General features: G+C 36.0%; 1 protein-coding gene across 1 annotated transcript in view; it reads right to left on the reverse strand.

Moving 5' to 3' along the window:
- Window positions 1-383: 383 nt before the first annotated feature.
- The window catches only part of IGF1 (insulin like growth factor 1), a 54,657-nt gene continuing 29,468 nt past the window's right edge, over window positions 384-25,572 (reverse strand). The window contains exons 3-4 of the mRNA XM_069859445.1: window positions 14,108-14,289; window positions 384-6,223 (exon numbers count right to left, since the gene is read on the reverse strand). Of these exons, the coding sequence (XP_069715546.1) occupies window positions 6,164-6,223; window positions 14,108-14,289 (242 nt within the window). The 3' untranslated portion in view covers window positions 384-6,163. The remainder of the gene's footprint in view (window positions 6,224-14,107; window positions 14,290-25,572) is intronic.

Below are 25,572 nucleotides of genomic sequence, written 5' to 3' on the forward strand. Positions count from 1 at the left end.
TAGCAGCAGAAGTATCACATGGATGCTTTTTATGACTTTTGTGAGCCAAGTTGGCAAAATAAAACATTACTGAAGAATACAGAGAAATAAAAAAATATTATAAATAATTTGGATTATAGGGATTTGCAGTGCTAAGTATTTTCCACTTCTGAGATAGTTAAAGATACTATAGAGGCGTGAATTATACTTAGAAAAAGCATCTAATTGACAAATGAATAACTGAAGTTATACTATTAAATGTCAGAAATTTTCATTCTTCTCTGGTTATATTACCCATTCTCCTTACATTGAAGTGGTGCTTACACTCAAAAAGTCTCATTTAACAGAATTTACCTGGAGAAGAATGAAATGAAATAAAAGAAAACTTTCACAATAAGGCCCTCAAAGCTACTGTTTTATATCTGTTCTTAAACAAATAAATAAATTTGCCTGATGACAACGAAGAAGTGTCTTACGATTTAAAAATCAGGTAATTTCTTTAGGTGTGAAAAACAAAGGTAGGATCTGACTTGTGACAACCATACTATACAATGTTCTTCTAGAATTAGATTCCAATTGGATTATTGAATATAATCCATGAGAAATAATATGTAAAAAGCAAGAAAGTCAAAGTTTACTTGAGAGGAAAAAGGAGAAAATCATAATATACACGTGCACACACACGTCACACAATATAACATTATATATACACATATACATACATATATCTCTATATATGTATATATCTATATATACATACACACACCCTTAATGTAACAAGATTTCCTATTGTAAGCATCAGAGAGGTCCTTCTTGTCTTGGTCTCTGCTAGACTGGTGTCTCTATATGTACTATATATAATCAAGTTTCAGCTATTCCCATAACACCATGTAAAAAATCAAAGAAGATTTATACATATCTGATGCTGTGTGTTTGGACAGTTATAGTCCAGTAGTATATTCCAATGACATGAGAAGCAAAATGAATAATGTAGGATTAGAATGAGTAAAAACTTTGTGTTAATAGGTTTTTTTCTTCTTTCAAGACAACTTTAATTCATTTGCTTTAATTAAAGTTACTTCCACACATGAATTGGATAATTAGTAAATTCATCAAGGCAAATTCTTTATTTTTGTGGATTGTGCCCAAGAGAAAAAAAATCTTAACCACTTGAAAGCCTCATTTCCTCCTCCTTACCCCATCCCCCAAATCAAAACAAAATGAATAGAAACAAAGCACACCCCCCAAAAAACAAAGAGACAAACAAAAATTATGTTGCGATAACTTTTTAACTTGATCTGCTGGGGGAAGGGGAATGGAGGAATCAATGCTGGTTTTGAATAGAAATCTGATATTTAGAAGACTCGTTTGCAGTGAACATTATCCTTAAAATCGGACCAGTATAGGTTGGATCCCCAAATAAATTATTACTATTCCTTTTCAGGCTAAAAATAAAACATTTTAAATATATTGATTATATTTTCATCAGAACATAAGTATTCTATCTAGCCTATAGGTTTCAAAAATCTGTATTTGGGCTTAATTTACCATAATTTCAAAACAAAACAATGAAATGTGAAATTTTGCACATTAGGATGTTCATAGTGACCATATGAAGTTAAAAAAAAAATCACAGACTGTTAGCCATATATTTCAACTTTTTCTCACAGTTTGAAACTGGTGTGAATTAAAAATAACATAAATTTGGTGCTAGGAATATTAATTTTTTTAAAATCACTTTTTGCCTTTTTGTTTAAAGACCATTGACTTTTGGGGGGCATGCCACGAATGTGAAGGTAATCAGGTAAAAATAAAAAAGTATGCTCAATGAAAATCTCAGTTGTGTCATGCCACTGACTTTAAGCCAAATTCTAGTCTCATTTCAGGCTAGAATGTGGCTTAAAAATCCTTGTTATGATATAAGACTTGCATTAACACGAGCAGGCTTTTATTCATATCCTTTGCTCCCTGACTTTAAATGTTTGTCTTCATCTGTATTTCTGACTTGGAGTAAAGATTCGGAATTGCATTTTAAGTCTATGAATTTTTGTGGCATTTTGACTCTTATTCTGACTCATATCCATCAATTTAAGATTTCTTTGCCTTTTCTGAGTGACAAAAAGTTGAAAGTTTATGGCTAGTTGTATTTCTATTTTAATAACCACAACTATGCAATTGTCATTTTCATACATTAAAAAAATATTTATGCTTTCTTCTATATTTTAGTCAAGTACTTTCTTAAACAAAACAATAGCACCACTTTGGCATTGTTGGCCAAATCAGTAACAGGTAAATCAAATACGCATATGCTTTTCTGACCTTGTCTTATCGTGCACTTGCATTTTGAAATGGAGAGCCAAGACACAGTGCTTGTCCTAGAGTCTTCACTAATCCATTTTACCAATTGATTCTGAGCCAACAACCAGCTCATGGGGCAACTGAACATAGCTACTAGTTGTGTGTGTAATTCACTTTTGTAAAGAAAGCTTACCACTAATTCACCCTTTACTCTTGAAAAAGGAATTGAGACTGTAATAGTCTTGGGCAAAAAGTGCCTACTCTAATGTATATACAGGGACTGAATGTAGCAACACATTAATTGATTTGCTTTTCTCTCTTGACTGAATGGTACAAATAAGCTTCAGACAAGTCTTTCACACAAATGTAAGTGTAGGTTCGTAAGTACATATAAAGCAGAATATAAAATGAATTAATTTTCCATTTAAACTCTTAATGATTAATTACTGTTACTATGGAGATGAGGCTCAAATTTTGATACCTTGATGAAAGAGAGATACTAACTTCAGTAGGTTTAGATCTGCAGTCCTTTCTGAACTAATGGAAAATAATGAGGTTTGCTTAATTCACTTTTTTTACTTCTACATTTCAGTGACATTGTCTAATAATTGGAGGTTTATGTCTATTCTAGAATGAAAAAATCTATGATTTCTGTCATGTGATTTACGTGATATGGAAGGATGGGGAGTGGTATTTTCTTCACTGCTTAAGTGATTTATAAGAACTGATAGCATCCAGTGGGAGTCCTGTTCCTAAATACCTGGAGAGCTTTTGAAAATCCAGGTGAACCCTTCGATTTCTTAATTAGAAGTTTTTCAAGTCAGACTACTTTGTACATTTGGGAGGGAGGTGTTTTGGCTCATGCTTAAACTTCTTTTAAGTAGCAGATTTATTGAGATTAGTAAACTAATGCAGCCCTTCATCTTTCACACTGACTGGCATATCATGTTTTCTCTGTCATATGAATGGAGATTTCTTATACAAGTATGCATTTCCCATCCATCCATTTCTCACCTTTACAGTGATGGAGCTAATTTCCATTTTGTGATAACATTTATTCTCTCGTAAAGCAAGTGTTGGCTTTGAAGCTTGTATCTATTATCTTTTTTATTTCAGTTTCTTTCAAGAATTGTCTTAATTTGTTGAGATAGTTGTCAATTTCTGTTGTTAGAGATTCCTGTCTATGAGTGACATTTTCTAATTGTAATTCCTCAAAAGTAGAAATATGGTGGCACGAATGTGAGTGCATGAATCCCAAGATAAGACCAAAATTTGAATTCATTTGCAGGAATTAAACAGCACATTAATGTATGGTTATTCAGTTACTCTAACAGTGCATCAGTTAGAATGTTATCAACAAAGAAACTTGCCACTACAGAGATCTGTGAATTACTGTTTACACTCACGCCTTTCCTCCCTCCTCCTCTTGGAACTTCAGAGGAGGCAAGGGACAGAGAGAAGCCTGTGACACAAAATGGAAATACATATTATGTTTGTGACATTGAAATAATGGCTTATTCTTAGAACATATTTTGGAATTCTTAACAACCACCAAAGTAAAAATACTTCATCCTCTCCACTAAAAAATAGGCCTGTCAGAGCTGTGATAGATGTCAGAATTGCTACCTCTGTTTATTGAATTGGTGGTAAATAATTAAGGTTAGTTTCCCCGCACTTTTCTCAGTGCTTTCTTTCTTTTTCAACATAACTACCTCAGTCAGTGACAGCTGTAACATATTCTTTTTATTCATTTACTGTTCTGCTTTTACATTGTGATGGCAGCATATTGTGCATATAAACGTGCATCTCACACAAAGCAGAGGGTTTAAGGAATCGCATAGGAATACATTTCGCTGCCCTTGGAAAAAATACAAACCCCAAATTTTCTATGGGAACAAAAAATGAACAGTAATAATTTGTTAGAATTTTAAGGCCTACCTTTCCTGTCTCTTTCACAAGAAACCATTGAGAAGCTGTACAATATGCAGTCTGCAGAGATTATTCATTTGTGTTTTAATCAATAGTTCAGTCATCTACTCCCACGGATGTAGTAGAAAGTAAGGCAGATTTGAGCCTTTCAAATGAGAGATTTCCTTTACAGGTCTAATCTAACATCTCCTGAATTGCTCCCTTCCTACTGTATTCTCCCTTCCCTCCTTGGGGCTGACCAGGGGATAGTTATCCCTTGTATGAGTTTACCATGTGCAGGGTAATGGAAGGAAGATGTTGAGTGGAACCACACTGCAGTTCTGGGCAGAATGGAACAGTGCATTCTCCCCTGCCTTCTCTTCTCTTCTTTCTCAGAGAAGTTTATTGCTTACCTTGAGGCACTCTTTGCTACCTGTCCCCCTTTACTGCATGGACAATTAAGCACTGAGATAATTCACAAAAATAGAGCATAGGACACAGTGTTATTCAAGGCAGAATCAGTGCAGTGCCTATCAAGATTACATGGCAGAGATTATCCGGAAATATACGTCTCCCACAAGAGTGCATGAACAGCTATTATAAGTAGCGGATTGAAATCCTCTTTTTGGGGATTTGTTCTACACTGTAATTTGGTGATTAGATTAGCTTTTCTAATTTAGAGAGAGATGCAGCAGCCCAGTTAACAGTCAAGTTAGTCACACTTGATTGTGGGAAGAATTAAAATTGCAGGGAACTTGAGTAACCTTGTATGTTTGAATAGAATGCTGATAATTCAGAAAGATTTGGGGCCTGATTGGCTACCCTTTCAAATAATTTGAGGGCTGTTTTTCAAATTGTCTTCTCCAGACCTAGGCAGCTATTAATTTACGTTCCATGTAACTGTAAGTGAAAACACCACCATTCAAACATCTAAAAGTAAAGAAGCATCTGGATCTTCTTTTGAAGACGGGAAAGTTGTTTCCATGTTGAATCCAAAGCAATTTCTTTTCATTTAAACTGAATACTTAAAAAACTGTTGTTTAATCTTTGGCTTGATATTTCCATATTTGTTTTTACCTGTTACCATTTTGGCCAGACTCTTTCACGTGACAAACTATAAAATAGCACCGTTGTACTATAAAACAGAGATTTTTACATACTGTTTGATATATGTGTATTATTGATATGCTAAATTTTACATACTGCATTATATGGAGGAAGAAAGAAGTTACCTATACCATTGCAAAATAATTACCTGGAAGAATCATTAATGGTTTGAGAGCCTATGTATGCTTTAACTGCTTTTAAAAATCTTTTATCTCACAAATTGCAATAAACTGCAGCTTTGCAAGAGAAGGAAATATAGAACTGTTGTAAAACAAATGCATCTATAACTCCTATTCTGTCAAAATGCCTCAGATGGAATTAATGGATGTGTAAAATTGTGTATGTTACCTTACTGCTGCTGTTACTGGGAATGTCAAACTGTGCAAATATGAAGGGGTAGACAAACAATGTTATCAGACACTGTAAAACAAACAGCCTGTGGCTTGTATAGAAGTGCAAATAAAAAAAACACCACTTAGACATGGCTGATGAATGACTCCAGCAGCCAGCGTTCATAGGTTAATTTAGTGCAATTGGATCCATCAAAAGCCCATAAATTTGTAGGCTTTTGAGGGGCACAGGACTTTAAGAGATCTTTTGCAGGACATTTAAAACAGACTAACGAACAGTAATGTATCAACCACAGAATATTTTAGCTCTGGGCTTGTTAAAATGTTCTGTTCTCTAAAGATTTAATATTGGAATGTTTAGTTGCATTGTTCACTGGGAGAATGCCCATTGGTTGAGATTGTATCAAGCTTATTAAACCGTAGGTTTTTTTAAGTCTTCCAATGTTTAACAAATAATTTATTTACAGCAAAGTATCCTGCAGATGGCACATTCATTCTTCATTCTTGTGGATGGCATGTTCTTACATTCTGTAGTTTCTGTTTCCTGTGTTCCCTCTACTTGTGTTCTTCAAATGCACTTCCTGAAGGTGTAGAAAAAAATAATTATTCCAGATAGATTTTAATACATTGTAAGACTACAAAACTTACATTAGTGAGAAAACACTTATCCTGGATGCTGGAATTGTTAAAGCCCTTCTGCCAACTCAAAGAGAGCTTAACTATACAAAACTTCTGCGCACTGAGTTCTCCTGTTCTCCTAGGCATAAACACCTTGATTACTGTCATTGTTGATCTTGGCAGAGTAAAGAACTGCATACTGGAACCTGGATGGGCTTAGACATACAGTAGGTACCAGAGATTTCCTTTCTTTCAGAACAAGGACATTTGGAAAAGCAGGTTGTACAGGGAACAAGATCTATAGAGCCTCCTGGGTTTTGGTCCCCAGTGGTCAGGGGTTTTCAAAATTGCCAGGTTACCTACATTTTGCATAAATTACATATTAAATGTGCAAGGTTTTTGTTGGATAAGTCCTTTAGGAGGATAAAATGTGTGGGTTCACTGCAGGAGCTATAGCCAAATAAGTTGTATTTTCAAAAAGAGATAGGGTGGTGTGCCAGGCAAATCAAGAGGTCTTTGGAATGAATAATTCCCTCAGTTCACTGTCTTTCCATGCACAGCAGTGATGGGTATAGCTGATATCTTTCAGTTTGATTTCATTATTTTCCATGCTGGTAAATATTAGCTGGGCCCAAATCTTTGCACATTCTGCACCAGACAAAAGGCAGAATTGTTAAGTGATTCTTCCCCCCCCCAAAAAAAAGGAAATGTAATCTCCAAAAGTTAAAAAGTCATTAAATTTTTGTCTGATTTTCTCATGGGCAGAATGCAAATGAAAACTGATACCTCCAGTATCTATTAAACATAAAATAGACCAGAAACTGGCAAAGGATCACAAAACTTGAGCTCACATAGAAATATTAATTTTCACTGGTCTTGGATTGGGTTCTGATGGGTATGAGTTGAATTATTACTTCCAGAATATTAAGAAAACCCAATCCAAGCAGTACTAGTAATTGTTAAATTAATAATACCACCAACAAGAACAATGACCCAAACCTAGATTTATCATTACGGACAAGCCAAATTTGTTAATAGCAAACTATTCATTATGAAGAAATGTCTTTGTGGGGAATCTACCATTCTAGGTGTTCTTTGTCCAAAATGCAGTATTAACGAGGAAGAAGAGATGAATTACTAGTCACTATTCCTGTGATCAGTTAAGTAGGATACTGACTTGTCTTCACCAAACTTTGCAGCTGTCCCTACAGAATAGCTTCCTTAGCATGGATTAAACACAGAAAGAGAAATGCCAACAGAATTTCTGCTTATGCAGAAATTAAAATAATTTCTGTTGTTTTGTTGTCCTTTTCTCTCCCAGTTTTTCCTAAACTACCTTTCATGTGTTTAGTTTTCCCTAAGTTATAGCATAGTTTTCACCCTGAAGTACTCATTCTGGATAAACCCTTCAATTTCCACCAATTTTTCAATAGAATCTTAATCGCAGCACTTCACAGGAGGGAAGCATAAGGCAGGATCCTTTACAGGAAAAGTTATAGGCTGCATTTTATATGCAGAAAGTCACACATTCTTAAAGGCTGCACACTTGTGATCTATAAAATAGACCAGGGAGAACCTTATTGTGAAACAACAGCCATTTTGCATTGCAGTGGCTTTCAGAGTATTCTTGGATGAAATTGGACTATATGGTTCCCAAATGTAAATATAAGTTCTCTCCACTCCTGTGGCTGTCTGACTTTAAAACGGCTTTATCATCCAAATAAGGCAAGCATTAAGATGCAGCAGGTTTTCAGTTATGGCTTTTAATACTGACGTATAGGTGGAAAAAGAGATGTCATAATACACAGGGTAGCTTTGAAATTGAGGGATGACGGCAGATTACTTTTATAATAGTTTCTCCTCTGGAATCAGCGTTTTGGTGAAAAACTCCAATGAAGTGGCACTGGCGGTGGCAACTGTAACATGGATGCCAGAAAATGCTTTGACCCATAAACCACATTTTTTCAAGTATGCAATGTTGAAATCATTGAAAAAATAAAGTCTGAATGCCTGAATCAGGCTCTCAGTCCTGTGTTTACACTGGTACAGAGAAGCTTGCCTCTATTCTCAAGTCTTTGGGAAAAAAGTTAACTAGAAATAAAATTGGTATCTGTGGTGCTTGTTTCGTTATCAGATCCTCCAAGCTGATTTTCAGACCCAGACAAAGACAATAAGCATTTTAAGATGAGAGATCCAAAATGTCAGCTTTGTCTAAATCAGTTCATGAGCTGAGAAGTGCAGATTTCTAACTTATCACCTCAAGCATGGATCTTTGGATACCCAGCAGCATTAACACAAAGATAATAACTGCCTGAGTGATATTAAAATCATTTAACTGAGAGGGAAAGCTCTTGGGAAGCATGCAGCAGCATTCATATCCTATTAGGATGGACATTCAAACCTCATATTGGCATTAAAAGATCTCTTGCTTTATTGGTAATAAATGGAAAATCTAATGTTTGTAGTAACAGGCATAGTATTTTAGCTACGATCTCTCTGGGGTCTCTTTGAAAGCTTTTTAGTTCTGTGGGCAGTGTGACCAGTAACATAATAACAAGGTTGGAAAGAAAGCAATAGGAGAAAATAATTTTTGGAAGCGAAGAGGCCAAGTTCTTCTATCTGTTACACCTAAAGTTTCTCTCAGTGGCTTGATAATGTGACATGGCTGTAACAGAAATTAGAATTAATGCCAGTGAGTGTATTTTGGCCTGTAAATGTGTCTGTGAATTGACACTGAGCCAATTACAAAAGAATCTGCCAATCTTGAAAAGATTAATGAGATGCTGTTTTCTTAGTGGAATTTTCTTCAACCAAAAATATTAAATCTTTTCCCTCTTTCTCTTAGTTCTACGTAGTATTTATTTAAATTTTCAAGATTAGATAAAATTTTTGAAGGGTTCTTGTGGAAATCTGCTTCTTATTGACACTTTGTTGGTATATATATTAATGTGAATTTTCCATGTATGAGGCCTAAAGAAGAACAAGGACTGAAAATCTGAGGAAGAGAAAAATTATATCAAGATGTACACCTCATTGACCATCTTGCTCAGGGTACAAGGAAATGGCATGGTACTATGGTTATTTTGCTTTCCCTCTTCTTTATTTACTGGATTTTATATTTAGCCTTGACAGTGTTCACATTCATATAATAATTTTGAAGGTATGTTGTATTAATAAGAACTTTGTGCCACTATGCCACTGTTTCATTCAGAGGTCACAGTCTTCCCTCACGTACACGGTTGTGGAAATAGCTTGATTTCCCTTGCTTGAACAGACAACATTTGGTTTTCGAAGTTCTGTTCACTAGTTTTCCAACTACTGTTAAAACTTAATTCACTTAAGGGTAAATTGACTGAACATTTTTTAGCATTTCTCAGAAGAGAAAGAAATGAAGGAAAAAAATAAATAAAACCATTACTTTACTTTCCAGCACAAATGCTAAAAGTTTCACCCTGTCCCCTTCTGCTACCTAACTAGCTGATATATTTGTTTGTTAAATGAGATTTTAAAGGACTTCGGTTTCACTCTTGTTCTCTTCATTAAAATTCTTCCTTGGGTTTAGAAATGCTGAAATATGAGAGAGTTGTGTCCTTTCTAATAATCTCTGCTTATATACATAGCTAACTGCAATTGATGAAGAATTTTATAACAGGTTTGTATTATGCACTTGTTCACGTCCTATTTTTTTCAGATCTGGCAAGATGAATGCTTAAGTATCTCTCATTTTTTGTCAGTAAGGATCCTATTGAAAGCACTCAACAGAGTATTCAAACATAAAGCAAGTAAATAAAATAGATACTGTGGATGAGCATAATTGAATGGTCAATAAAAGAGTGAAAAACAGGTCCTATAGATTGGTCAGGTCATTTGATCAAATGTTTAGGTTTTCTTTGTCTTTAAAAGATTATTGTTTTATATGAATCTTCATGAATTTTCAAATGAAAGTTATTACAAAAGAAAACTGCTGCAAGACTAATAGGTATATTTGCTGGATTGTGATCCTGCAAATAATACCTACCTATTTGTTTAATTGTACAAGTGTTTTGATAATTTTAAGGTTTTTTTTTAGTATTTTAACTGTTTGTTTTCCCGGAGTCTTGTTTTGAATCAATGCAAAATATATCCAGTTTGGATATATTTATTGTTTCACACTCTAGAAAACAATCTTAATGCTCTATAAGCCTTTTAAACTACAAAGTTCTTTGATCCCAGACAGAGTTGCTGATCCAGACAGATTAGGTGATGTCTGGAGGCTTTGACTTGAAAAATATAATGTATTTCAGGGAGCAGGGGAGATACATCTTTTTAAGTAGGGGACTTCCACTCTGGTAAGAGTTTGGTATCCTTTAGATAGATGTCTGAGAAAGATGTTTGACTTCTGGGCACTGATAGAAACTACATATTACTGTAGTTCAGAAGTTATGCAAGGCGCACAGTGCTGAAATCCAGCTGGGAAGATACTCAGTTATCCCATCTGTTCACTGGAGATTTTAGGGTGGTTAGCCTGTAGCTATCAAATTGTGCTCTGATGCATACCTTATTTCTCTCTGCAAGTTATTATGTGCGTTTGTTGCATCTGTTGGCTGCTCCAATCTAAGGTAATTTTGTCACAGACTGAGTGCAAAAGAGGTAACGAAAGCTGGGTATCTAAATTAGGATGGGGTTTGAGGTTGGGTATGTGCTCCATTCTATACAGCAGCTGTGGCAATAACAAAGTGCTTCTAACTACCTTCTTTCTTAGTTTTTTTCTTCTGTGAATCTGTGAAGTTTGCTGCATATATGACATCCCTTGGTATATCATAAAGTGTTTAGGTTTTACTCTTCTACACTTTTTCATTTATTTGTGAGTAAATGTCTTAGAACGGGACAAATAATGGTCCTACAGAGAAAGAAATATTTCGTTTGTTAGCTACAAATCAACAAAACTCTACACATACAGTCTCTGTAATTGGATTAAAACTGGTTTGTGATGTTGGCCTTATAGCAGCAAATAGGCATTTTGAGTTTCCCAGCCCACATGAATCATTCAGTTTTTGGCCCTCATCATTCATTTTGTGTGTGTAGTGTAGCAACACTTATTTGTAATATAATGACTAAAGTTCAGCATTAACATAACCTTTTAGCAGAAAAATGGCCCTTCTCTACTAAAGCTCATCTATCAAATTTTACACAGAAGGAATGATCTACTCAAGGAACCGAGAAAGCTGATCACTTACAGAAACACTTAAAGCAATCTCCAAATCCTGGATTTGTTTATCATAAAATAAACAAGAGGAGATGCCAAATAAAAACTACATCAGAAATATGAAAGGCGTAAGAAATTGATGACATATGAAATCTGAGACTAACTGTACAAAATCTTCTATATTCCACTTAATCCCTCCTTAAATCTTTTACCTACATAAGAAAAAATTAAAGTCATGTATATTGTTACACGCACGTATTCACTTTATACTTGTAAGATATGCATCTTATATATAATGTGACATTGAGAGAAAAATATGCTAAAATAGAAAAAAAATTGCTCAGCTGAAAAATAATCTGACTGTAGTATAATTAATTTTTTTAAATTAAAATTACATATCAACAATGAGAATTAGCTAAATGTATTCATAGTGGGGGAACTTATCCAAAGAAGAAAGTATGAACATAGCATTGGCTTTCTTAATGAAGGAATGTACAACTGAATGTAAAAAGAGAAAAAAAAAATAATTGTATGAGAATATGCAGCAGAGCTTTTTCTCGTAGAGTTTTTCTTAATTAATTGTTTCTCTTCTCTTCCCTTCCCTATATCTTCTTTTTATGATAAATATGAAAAAATTTTTCCTAGTCTCTCTGTATTTTTGTTTCCTCGAGCTAATTTCTCCATTCACAGATATTAACGAAAGCTTCAATTTGTTTTTCCCATCAGATTTCTGTTGTTTTATACCCACGTTCCTATCAAGAAACATTTACGATTTTTATATTTCTGTTCAACTCTCTCTTCCTTTTACCATCCCTTTTCTTTAAAGATGTTGTTTTCTTTAATATTTTTTTTCCTCTAATTTTATTTTCTCTTTCCTTTTCTCAAAATTCTGTCTTTTTTGTGTGATGCACTATGGTGCGTTCAGCTCTTCAACACTTCTCATCTCCTCAGCCTCCTTGATCTTGTTCCCTCCCCTTTCTTTTCCTCTGGTCCTCATTGTCTTTTTACTGCCCTTTTCACCTCTTGATTTCTTCTCCTTTTAATTTCCTGGATGACTTCTTCTGCAGCTAGGTTTTCTCAACTACTACGTGCACCTCCAATTTTTTCCTTCTTCCTGTATCTCCTCTTGAACACAACCTCCCTTGCTGCCGCTGAAAGATGCAAGGCCTTTCTTCTGTTTCTTCCTGTTAGTAAGAAAAGTGTTTTCCTGCCTGTCTTTTGAACTGGGAAGAGGGCAGCTGACTAAAGAATGACATAATTTCTTGGCCCTCCAAGGACAGTGGTGTGAAGGTCCATCAGAGAGCTGGCAGGTATCTTTTCTCCTTTTACTCGAAGTTACAGAATGTTTTACCATCACCTTAGCAACAAATACGGGAACAAGCACACAGATTGCTGGCCAAGCCTGTTTTCTTCTTTTCCCGCAAGTCTTAATCATGTGTGTGCACAGACAGGAATAAACCACAGGGCTTTCTTGTCTATAGTTGAACTCTATGTGAAGACGACTTCACTTGTCTTCTTGTGTGCCTTTTGAAGTGCTCATGGATCAGGTGATACTTCATGGGGAGAATCACACAGCTATTACTTTTAAAGGTTGAAAACTGTAGAGAAAGCAGTTAAAATATTCTGTTCTAAGGACTGACTTATGCAAAAGAAGTGGATGCTAGAATGTTTTCCGTTGTTCTTTTCATAAAGATGATATTGAGGAAATTACTACATAGTGCTGGTTTTCTGTCTTCCTATGAAATCTTAGGATTTCATGCAGTTCCATTCCATATAAGAAAAAACCTTTAGACAACTGCAGAAGTGGGGCCAGCATACGTGTGAGACAGACAGGGTCAACAGCAATGAAATGCATCACTAGAGTCTTACAGCAGATGACAGATAACATGTAAGACAGTTATTCAGAAATCAAACAGGAGAGACACTTGGACATGAGCTTAATGGCAGCCTAGTTTAAGATTTTTTTGAACTCTAAGCTCTGTTGAGGAGAAATGAGATTTAACTACATATAAATATAGAGTATCTAGTATGACAAGAATAAATATCTGGATACTCTGAACTCCAGAACTATAAAAATAACACCAATGAAGATTTGAAGTGCTGGAGAACATGCATATTGAACACTAAAGAGTTAAAATGAAGTATGTAGTGAGTGAAGTGACTATTCAGCTAATTTTGTCCTGATAAATAATAATTAAAAAAACCCCAAAATAATAATTTCTTCATTTACACATAAGATGAATAGCAGAAGAGCTTTGTTTTCCCTCTTGATCACCACTCTTCATCTTCCTGACAAGGGAGGATGAGTGAGGAAGTTCTGGATAGATTGATTGTTAAATATTCATTGTTTGTTTTCTCTTCTGAGAGAAGTCTTAGGTGATATTTAAGTTTGGATGACATGAGTTCTGGTCATTTACTTCCCAGTAGCAGGATAAAGCCTCACAGCTACTAGCTTAGCAATTTCATGTTTTATTCAATGTTTTAATAGAGACTGAACACTTAATTTCCTACTTACTTCCTACCATGGACACTATTTCCCAAAAATCAGTGTCCTTAGTAGACAAAACACACCAGTTGTTTGCGACATTACCAGCCTCAGCAGAATATTCCTTACTTAAAACAGATAGTGGTTTTCTATTATTATTTTTTCAGCCTGGCCTACCTTTTGTGCTTTTGGCATATCAGTGTGGCGCTGAGCACGTACAGAGCGTGCAGATTTGGGTGGCTTTATTGGAGCACAATACATCTCCAGCCTCCTCAGGTCACAACTCTGGAAGCAGCATTCATCCACTATTCCCTTATGGTGTAAGCGTCTACTGCTGGATCCATACCCTGTAGGCTTACCTATTCAAAACACAAATGGAAAGGTTTTATGTTAGAAAGAAAATGCACAATCTCAGCAGCAATCACGTTACGTTACAACACTTTAACTGAATCATCAATGACAGTTGCAGAGTCTGCCTGTGTGTATCTATTCTAAGACCCTATTCTCAGATAAAACTTCAAAAGATATTCCCAGAAATGACCAGCTTTGATCTTTGCCTATGGGTGGCTGCTATTTAAGCACTTGAGCAAAATCATATCTTACTAAAAGATTTTCTTGAACTATCTTGGCACTGAAAACGGAGAGGGAGGAAGTTGAAATCTGGCATTTAGAAGGCTTGTGAAGGAAATCTGCCCTTTAGCTTCTGGATTAAAACTGATTGTTGAGTAGTCAGTGTTTAAAGCTCGTAGCTCATGCCTGTGCTATAGGCAAGTATTTTCTAATGAAAAAGGCTACACTGAGCCACTACATGAAGTCAGATTGAGTTCCAAAGGGAAATATACCACTGCACAGGCTCTAAGATCTGAAAGCTCAAAAACTAGTGGGAAGCAGGAAATAAGGTAAGATGATAACCAATGAAATACAGCAAAAATAGGAGGATGGCTGGTCGAACAGAAAAAGCAGACAATTTTATATTCTACACATTTGCACAAGCTAGGAAATGGGACTAACATAACATGGTCTTTCCTGTGTTTTATGTTTGCACTGGGAATCTGTAGCAACTACTTGATTGGCAAATGTTTTATATTTTTCACTCAACTCCACTAAAGGGTGACATTTTCATTCATAGTACACTTAGATTTTTTTTTCAATGATTTATGATTTATTTAGCAACTGTTGATTTCTCTGCTACACTCTGCAAAGGTTATAGACCCGTTATTTCCTGAGCTTGTTTGTTTGTATGCAACCCAGTTGAATATGGAGTTATAATTAACTTTTATGACTAAATAGAAATGAAGGAACAGTAAAAATAATTTAAAAAGTAGTTGCTTACTTACTACATCTATTTTAAAATTCTGATAGAATTCAGTTTCAGACAGTAAAATTCTGAAAAGATTAAATGCTTTTTTTGGCATTTTCAGCATGAAATGTTTCCATTTACAGAATCATCCACATTGGTTAAGAACCCAAAAATATGGAAAAAAGGAAAGAATACTGCACCAAGAGCCAAAAAAAATGAAGTAACTCCACCAATTTTTTTCTTACTTTTTTCTTTTTGCCTTCAGTTTTATTGTTGAGATCAAAAATCTGTTATTCACAGAGTCTGGCAGGAGTTTACTTTTTAAGAAATTACTCAGGCTAGATAAGTGATAATAGTATCAAAAAAGACAAAAATTCAGTTGCTTTTTGGGAAATTATTGCCTCCAATGCTTATACAGCAAACTCTAGGTTAATATCTGTGTTTGTCAATTTGAAGATACCACTGCATTTTGCAGTTCTCTATGATTAAAACATATGTCCACGGATGAAGAACCCTTGAGGCCTTAGCATATCCGCAAATGAAAAGACCTCTAGTGGTAAAATATGTCTAATATTTTAGCCAGCAATACAGTCAGCTAAGACCTAACTATTCCCATGAGCTTAGTAAACCCAGACAATAGGTTTTTAAATGTCTTTTCTTCCAGGACTATAAATTAAACAAAAAGAAAAAAAAGGGTTTACTTAGTATATTGTGAGCCACTGAGGACCCCTATACTGTACGTTGCCTGCTAAATTATTTGTTTCATGAGACTAAACAGATCAGCAAGCCAGGAGTAGATTACAGTAATAGTTTGATTTGTATGTGTGTGTGTGTACTTGTTTTTTATTTTTTCTGTGTCACTGAAAAATATAAATATTAGCACAGTGATTTTTTTCTGGATGTTTTCCAGTCACTGAGTTATAATATAAAGTGCAATCTTTTCCCTGGAGATTTTTTTTAAGTTTGTTAATTAGGTTGTCTTAGCCTAATACTTTTAAAATGATAAAATGTGGAGTGTCATTGTTGTGAGAGATATCCAGAGTTGTTTCACATTTTCTCTTGCTCCTGTTTAAAACCTGAAAGGGCCAATTCTGTTCCTGCATATGCAGGTGTAACTCTGGTTAATAAATCCAGCTGAACTGTGTTTCATTAGTTAGCTTACCTTTCTTTTCTCAATCTGCCAATTTTTTTTGTAAGCAAACCCATGCTAAAAGCTTCTGTTCAAGAACTTTCCATTAAACAGTATTTCACAGCAACCTGCAGTCATAGAGGTATTGTTGATTCCCTGGCTACTGTTAATAGTAAAAATAAGGATGGACAGTTCATTGGTTAGTTTCATCTGGCTTATCATGACATTTCTACCTGGAAAAGAAGTTACCTATTAAAAAAAATAATCTATAAATCCAGTAGGAGATTTTAGGATTAGTACTCAGAATTATTTAGGTTGGGAAAAGACCTTTGAGATCGTTGTGTCCAACTGTTAACCTAACACTGCCAATTCTACTGCTAAACCATGTCCCTAACCACCACATCCACACATCTTTTAAACACCTCCAGGGATGGTGACTCAACCACTTCCCTGGACAGCCTGTTCCAGTGCTTGACAACCCTTTCATGAAAGAAATTTTTCTTAATATCCAGTCTAAACTTCCCTGGATGCAACTTGAGGCCGTTTCCTTTTGTACTATTGTTACTTGGGAGAAGAGACTGTTTCAATATTTTGCCAGGAAGATCATATTACCTCTAGGTGACAAAATTTAGAATCAATAAAATGAAGTGTGTTGGCCAGGAACACCTACGAGTTAACAACAGAACTTGATAGAAGAAATCTTCCTTCCTTGAGTAGCAAGACTATAAATGTCTTCAACTTGTAAGATCCAATAGCAAAATAGGTGTCCTTGTTCTTTACTGGAGTCAGTTCTTTACTCTGTAGAGCAATTTTTATTTTTCTATTAGTGGTATGTTCTGGTCAGAATGATCTACTAAGAAGGACTAATTACTGGTATCAGCTTTTTTTTTGGTATACAAAGGGTTTATAAAGTAAATAGTCAAATGAAATGTAAAGTTTGGAAGTTTTCAAAATTTTGTTGTTTTATACAGTTAACATTTAGCTTTGTCCTGACTAAAGCAAAAAATGACCTGGTTAGTAGATTAGATCTTTGCTTTTTGGAAATTCTTTAATCTCTTCTAACAATCAGTAAATCTTTCCAATTTGTCTGTGTTACACTTGTGCTTGTACAGTATTGCTTGTATTTTGTCATTGTAAATTTAGCTTAATTGTATAATATGATCCTTTCTTCCTTTATTTTTTTACTTGAGACATAAGAAAAAACGGTGACATGCAGTGGGTTATATAGTGTTCTACCTGTTAATCACTATAATTTCTCTTATGAAATTTATGACTTTTTGGTAAATACAGTAATTTTAACAGGAATATGTTTGATTTTTCTTTGATGGTACATAAAGTAGGGGAACTACAGCCGGGTATTCCAACTTTTAATAGCATTCCTCCTTTATATGTGTATAACTCAAGGACTAACTTAGACAATTTTTTTGTTAGTTACAAGTTCTTGATTCTGAGTTCTATTCTCATCTAGTCACTACCTTGTTGTGTGGTGTCATGGAAGTTATTTTACCCTTCAGTGTCTGAACTTAACCATTTATAAAGTTGATAAAATATCTTGAACAACCCAGGAAGCACTGTCTGTCTTATTTAGAAATCAGCAGCAGATTTCTCCTGTGCTATCATATGCACATATAATTAGCGCAAATCCTGAATCCTGTAATCTTTTAGGTAAAAATTTTGGTGTACTTCAGAACTATTTTTACTGTAGCCAGACCAAAGATCATGGAATCATACAATCTCCAGGTTGGAAAAGACCCCTTGGATGATCGAGTCCAACCACTCCTATCTGCCACTAAACTATGTCCCTGAGCACCTTGTCTGCCCGTCTTGTAAATACCTCCAGGGATGGTGACTCAACCACCTCCCTGGACAGCCTGTTCCAGTGCCCAATGACCCTTTCTGTGAAAAATTTTCTGTGATATCCAGTCTAAACCTCCTCTGGCACAGCCTGAGGACATTCCCTCTTGTCCTGTCCCCTGTCACTTGGGAGAAGAGGCCAGGTCCCTCCTCTCTACAACCTCCTTTCAGGTAGTTGTAGAGAGCAATGAGGTCTCCCCTCAGCCTCCTCTTCTCCAGGCTGAACAACCCCAGCTCTCTCAGCCGCTCCTCGTAAGACTTGTTCTCCAGCCCCCTTCACCAGCTTTGTTGCTTTTCTCTGGACTCGCTCCAGAGCCTCAACGTCCTTCTTGTGGTGAGGGGCCCAGAACTGAAGTCAGTATCTGAGTTGCAGCCTCCCCAGTGCCGAGTACAGAGGGAGAATAACCTTCCTAGACCACCTGGGCACACTATGGCTCATGTTCAGTCGGCTGTCAACCAACACCCCCAGGTCCTTCTCCTCCGGGCAGCTTTTTAGTCACTCTTCCCCTAGTCTGTAGCTCTGCACAGGGTTGTTGTGCCACAAGTACAGGACCCAGCATTTGGCCTTGTTGAACCTCATGCCATTGGTCTCAACCCAGCGGTCCAGCCTGTTCAGATCCCTTTGCAGAGCCTCCCTACCCTCCAGCAGATGACACTTCCACCCAGCTTAGTGTTGTCTGCAAACTTGCTAAGGGTGCACTTACTCAGGTCGTTGATAAAGATAATGAACAGGGCTGGACCCAGCACTGAGCCCTGGGGAACCCCACTTGTCACTGGCCTCCAGCTGGATTTCACACCATTTCCCACCACTCTCTGGGCCCGGCCATCCAACCAGTTTTCGACCAAGGAGAGTGTGCGCCTGTCCAGGCCAGAGGCTGACAGTTTACAGAATGTCGTGAGATATCTAAGTTGTTTTCCTTTCTGTCAGAATAATGACTTTATAAAGGACAATATAATATCTTATAGCTCTGTATGGTACATATAACAAGTCTGGAATGGAATCTCTAACACAACAGCGCTGTAGTCAGTAGTAAATCTGACATTTATTTATAGACTTAAATATACATGTGTTACATAGTATACTAAACACTCATTCTTCACAATCAGATAGCATTAGTATTGTGAAGTCAAATGATTTTATTTTTTTCTTTAAAATAAGTTTTCCCAAGGTTTTTGAAATCAATCAAGTATACTTAAAATTAGTATAAAATAGAAAGTAATATTTCCTGAAGTGTATAACACAGATGCGACAAATAAATAAAATTTAAAAAAAAGGAAAAAAAAATTTTAGTAATCATGATTCTAATTGAGAAGTACCTGATGTCTACATTAATTTTAAATCAATAGATTTTAAATTGCTGCTATGAAGTGTTGCAGTATACAAAAAAAGCTATTATGGACAAAAGTGAGATAAAGAATTACAAAGAAGTAATACCACTTCTACAGATACTATCAGTATTTGAACCATCTTCTTCAGGAAACACTGCAGGGTATGATGGTCCCAGTTCATCAAATTTCCAAGGTATGCACTTAGATTTAGGCAGATGTTCGAGGTCCTACACGATCTGTTGGACTAAAGGATGTATTCAACAGTAAGCCCATGCCTGAGTGTTCCTATATTGGAACTAATGTAACTAAGCACTTGAGTTAATTTCTGGACCAAAATCCATGTGGCTGGTGGTTCTGAACATTTAATATCAGTTTTACGTTCCTTAATTTTTTTTTATGATATTGCCTTAAAATACTGACTGATCCTGCTCTATCAGTATACTGGGCATCTTTTTGACAGAATTTGAATGCTGTCTTCCAGCTGTTATCAAAAAGTTTCTTACATTTACTCAACCTTCAAAGTGCTGCCTGTGGACATATAACAGTCCTAGACATTCCTTTTTGCTGATGTACACTGATTTCCTTGGAGGTTTCTTTCCTTTTTTGTCTTTTGCTCACTCAAAAAAGGTTTCATATCATGTAGGTCAAAGATTACTTAAATAGGATTTTTGGCTCTCATTTAATCTGCTGTACCAATTATGTGAACATTTCTTTCCATGTGCGACAGGAAAATACACTGTTCTGAAGTCCCCTGAAAGTAGGTCAAGGTACAGAATTCCAATAGTTAAACAGCTGGCTTCTGTACCAACAGCACTTCCCCGTCAAATAATGCATAGTCAGTGGATTAATTTAGAAGAGCTAGTTTATGCTTGATTTCTTTGTTCCCCCTTTGCCCTTCCCTCAAAAATATCTCACTGGTGCTGCCATTTGATCTGGTCTACGGATGCTTTCTACGTGAGAAGCACTGGTATAGGTGGACTATAAAGTTTCAATTGTCAAACTGTCTAGGCATTCTATGGAGGATTATAGTCTACTGCTGTAGCATTAACATTAGGAAACTAAATAAAAAATAGACCAGGTTAAACACAAAGCTATTCTGCTCTTTAGAGGACCCTAGGAAGAGCTGGAGTAATGTGTTTTTGAGCTTTTATATGACTCTTTATATTTGCTGTACATAGTGTCTTTTTTAGGCCAGTGGTAGAACCTGAGAATGTCATTGAGACTGTAATTCAGAAAAATATCATAAATCTGAAAAACAGTGAACTTATTCCTAACCTACTATTAGAGTCTCCAACTATAACTGCAGCTATAAATACTATAATCTTCAGCTGTAACTGCAGCTTTTAAAGCAACTGTGGAAGGCTATTGACCTATTAGTGTACTATAACCTCTTACTGAGAAATCAAAATGGTCCTTTCTAAGTGTCATGGTAATATAGTTGGCATAGTTTTGAAACATTGATAGCATTTTTGGGGTACCTCTGTGAGGGATCCTCCAAAGAAGTGTAATGACAAACATTTTTCTCATTTACCACTGTGTCTAGTTTGTAATTTGTAGTACCTCGTTGTATGTGAGCATACTATGAAGTGGTCAGTCAGTCAGACAGAATTTTTCTGTGGCCTGAATAGCAAGGTGGAGAGTTTGTGGTGCTATATTACAGTGGAGTTAGTGAACAAGCACATCCTGTACACTAGATCTGGACTGGGAACTAGTGGTAGGGGTATTTTTGATTTGCATGTACTGTCTGCCTTATGGTGGCATGCAGGACTAGGGATGCTGAGTCTGACATTCATCTTACTCAGCTTTACTATCTGAATATGGGGATCTAGTTTAAGATACTCAAATCCACAAGCGGGTGTGTCTGGAGAACGACTTATTCCTGTATTGAATGCTTTGCCTGAAATGAAATAAATTGTCCTCTGACAAAGCCCGTGCTTTTCATTGGCTACATAGAAAGCTACTTGATCCAGTCTTAGAGTATACGTATGACCTTTTCTATGTAACTGAAATCCAAGGAAATTAATTCCATTGTATGTGATTTGTCCTAAATCACACAATATGTATTACTGGTGTAGTGCATAAGCTTTCCACACGCCCCCCGCCCTTTTAACAATTACGTATGATACCTATTGTTCTAAAAAACCCACCAGCCAATCTACTGTTTTATGATGTATCTCCATACTTCTTTGTCTATGTTCTATATGTAAGGCTATCTTGCCTATTCTGGATTATAAATGCAAAACAAGAGTTTATTGATATCACTTTTCAACTCTTTGTGATCCTAGACAAGTTGTCTAATGTTATATTGGTAATACTTCTTGAGGGCACTCTGGAATTTCTAATCCGTATTTGGAAAATTATGAGTCAATGATAAATCCACAGTAAATTCCTGTGTTTTGATATTTCTATTAACTGTTCAAACAAACAAACAATCATGCAAGCAAACAAAAATCTTGTGAACTGTTGTAAAGTCCCTTAGCAGAAATACCTCAAGGTTTAAATGTTGCAAAGCAGGCAATCTGATTTTCATGTAAATAAGTTGCATGCATTTTGAAGCTACAATATTTAATGTTTAGCTTCCATTTTCCATCAATGTTTTGTTAGCGCCACAAAATAATTATGCTTAGCCTGATCTTTGTTTGTATTCATCAAAATGAGCATATATTAGCATTTATAAATGCTCAATGAAAGGATGTTCTAGCTCTGAAGTCTAATTTAATATGCATGAGAATAGGGGATAAGCTTTATCAGTATGCACAAGTATGAAAGCATATGCACTTGGTAATATTGAGATATTGCACTAGAGCTACTGCTTTGTGGAATACTGAGTTGCATTAATTACCAAGTCTAAGGCAAGATGTTTGCTAGTTGCTTTGAAATTCTAGGTGAGTGAGACTGAGAAAGCTAAGCACTCAGTAGTAGTCTGTGAGAGAAATCTATCAAGACTTAACAGTGCGCTTTGCCTGAATAATCAAGATTTATAAGCTGCACCTTATGAAGAAATGAAAACTCCTTGATGTTTCAAACGGAGAGTAAATCAACCATTTCACTTCTTTAAAGTCAGTTAGCTGACAAATGTAGACTTATTCTAAAAGGTGTCTTAATTTTTAATCTATATGTCTGTGTTTATTTAGTCTGCCACACAGTTGAAGATGGTAATTTTTTTCTCTAGAAATATGCTTTCAGGAGCAATTTTTTCCTCATTGTGTATTTAATTGGGAAAAAAAATCCTCTTCCCCTAAACTTATTTCCAAAGTACAGCACTTGTAAAAATTTCCTGTCACATATAGCTGCACTGTACTCTGCCCTTTTATGGAACGGCTTCTTTGGAGGCCATTAAGTATACTAAGCATGTGATAGAGCCATTATGCTTCACACAGTGGTTCCTAAGCCAGTTGCAACATGTGGAGAGAAAGACCTATAGTTCTGTGAGTATTGCACTGGGATATGAAACGGAAATTTCAGAGTTTAGAATTCTTTTGAGGAAAAAAAATAAAAGAAAGAGAGGGAAACAATATAATGTATTATTTTACACCAATTCAGTGCTCTAGAGGTTGAAAACCCTGCCAACCTAACACAATTTACAAGCCTACGTCAGATTCCAGGACTGGAAACTGCCAGATGCTGCCAAAAAATATATACTTTGGCAAGGAAAATGCTTTACTGGAAAGAAATTCACTAGTGCAAGAATAGCCAGGTATATCAGGGTTTAGGACAAGATAATCAGAATCCAGTAGGTCATTGTTATGCTTGAATATTGCCCCCTATAGTGCATAAAGAAGGATGGTTGTATTGCAGTCATCCAGCCATTACAAGACTACATACTCTCCTCTTCTTGTATACACACTCACAGTAAATAATCAATGCCTACCCTTGTGTACGGTGGAAGGACAGTCAATCATGATACGACCTTTCCTACCATTCTTATCTCATAGTCAATGTAAAACTGCCTTTTATTTGGATTACTAAATGAGTAACAATGCAAAACCCACAACTGGGTGAAATCCTAGCATCACTGAAATCACTCAGAAAACTTTTAGTGCAGTCAGGATTGTGTCCTGATGAACCAGGTGCTAGAAGCTACTTACATAACCCGATCCAAAGCCTATTAAAATCCGTGAAAAGACATATTGCCCTTATTGGGCTGTGCATCAGGCTCATAATGAACAATAACTTGCTTTGTCTTCCAGCCTTACAGTTCAGTATGTAAAGACTATCTTAGTGTCATCTCGAGAGATTTATAAGGAATGGATGTGTTGTGGTTCCTTGAAGGAGGTAGGAACAATGTGAAGCAGAATGACTGCCATGTGTTTGGGTATAGTACAACTCTCTGCAGGGACAACTCTCCATGGGGACAGTTCTCTGTGGGGACAACTCTCCATGGGGACAGTTCTCTGTGGGAACAACTCTCTGCGGGACACAACTCTAACCCTGAACATAAAACTTACCCTGAGACGAACCCTAACCCTAACTCCAATGGCTTCCCACACAGAGTTGTCTCACAGAGAGCTATCCTGCAGAGTGTTGCTGTGGAGAGTCATCCTTTCCTGGTGTGGTTAATGCCACCAACCATATAACAAACAGTACATTGTTTTTCACCGTGTAATCAAGATTATTATCTCTATAGGTACTCTTTCTCACCTGTATTCTGAGAAATGACAGCATATAACAAATGTCAAATGTGGTACTGTTGTTCCTGCATTTTGGAATCGTTATCTGGCTAGAGGCAGAAGATGGGAATGACATTAACTCCTGTCTAATACCTTTTACACTATCCAGGAGTGCACCTGTTGTCATGTTACAATTTTTGTTTCTTTTAATGCAGCAGTAGCACCTACAGGAGGGTAAGTCCTCAAGAGCAGGCCACTGTCATCTTATCTACTATAAAGGCAGACATTCTTCATTTCTTGTTAGAAACAAGTGTGACAGTAAAAAAGAAAGGAGAAAGTTGATAACAGTAAGGTCCTGGCTCACTTCTCACTCACGCTAGTTTTGTATTTGTCTAATGCAGTTAGCTTCAGTGGATTTACTTGAATGTGCTCTAAGCTCTAGAGCTGTAAGTTCTGTTTAGTAAGATCTGATATCATTGCTGAGGGCTTTATCAGCAAGAAGCATCCAGCCCTGTACAATGACACAGTAAGAGAGCATAGGGAACAAATAACATTCAGATGTGTACCTGTACAGATATTGTCTGACTCTTGTTTAGACTTCCAGTTATTGAAACTTTCTGTACAAGTCAGAATGACATTACAGTAACTACTTCAAAGATTGCTTTAAGCTTGGTATTGTAATGTTTTTGAAAAAAAAATCCAGCAAGTAGTTCTCTTACAGCCAACAATTTGCGTAAATTGTTTTCCAGAAAGCTTATTTTTGATTGTCTGCTACTTTGGTCATATTGGGTTACTTCTACTTGCAAAGACTGACTTACAAGATTCCTGATTAGCAAGGACAAATTAACCATGACATTCAGAAAGGGAATTAAGACAATAAGATTAAGAGACAGATACTTTAATTTCCACTGATGTTAAACAGGACTTTACTATAAATCATGAGAGCTCTTTTCAGAGAAAGATAGTAAGTAATTTCAGTAATATTTATGGAGTCTATCTATCAATTATTTGCACAGGAGAAGACTGTGACAGTGCCAGGAACTGAACCTACATCAACATAAGAACCAAGCCAGTGGTTTAACTGTATGCCTGTCTTCCTTTAAACTTATTTTTGAGTCAGTAGGGCATGTAAAAATCTAATTAAACATTCCTTTGAGGTCATGATGCTCCTGTTAAACTTTTCTAATAAGATAAAAGAAGAACTGAAAGTTTCCAGTGTAGTACATAGTCATTAGGGAGTGATGATGAAGTCACTGGGATAAGAAAAGGATGGTGAGTTGTGTCTGGAAACAAAACCAGGCCTAGTCTCAGCTAAAATATACTGTTATGATGGATTCATCCTTCACTCACACTGGTTTTCTACTAGTTGTAACTCCATCCTTTAGTGATTCAATAATGTAATAGGAGCTAGGAGAATCAT

The sequence above is a fragment of the Phaenicophaeus curvirostris genome, chromosome 1, assembly GCF_032191515.1.
Source record: "Phaenicophaeus curvirostris isolate KB17595 chromosome 1, BPBGC_Pcur_1.0, whole genome shotgun sequence".
Lineage (NCBI taxonomy): Eukaryota > Metazoa > Chordata > Aves > Cuculiformes > Cuculidae > Phaenicophaeus > Phaenicophaeus curvirostris.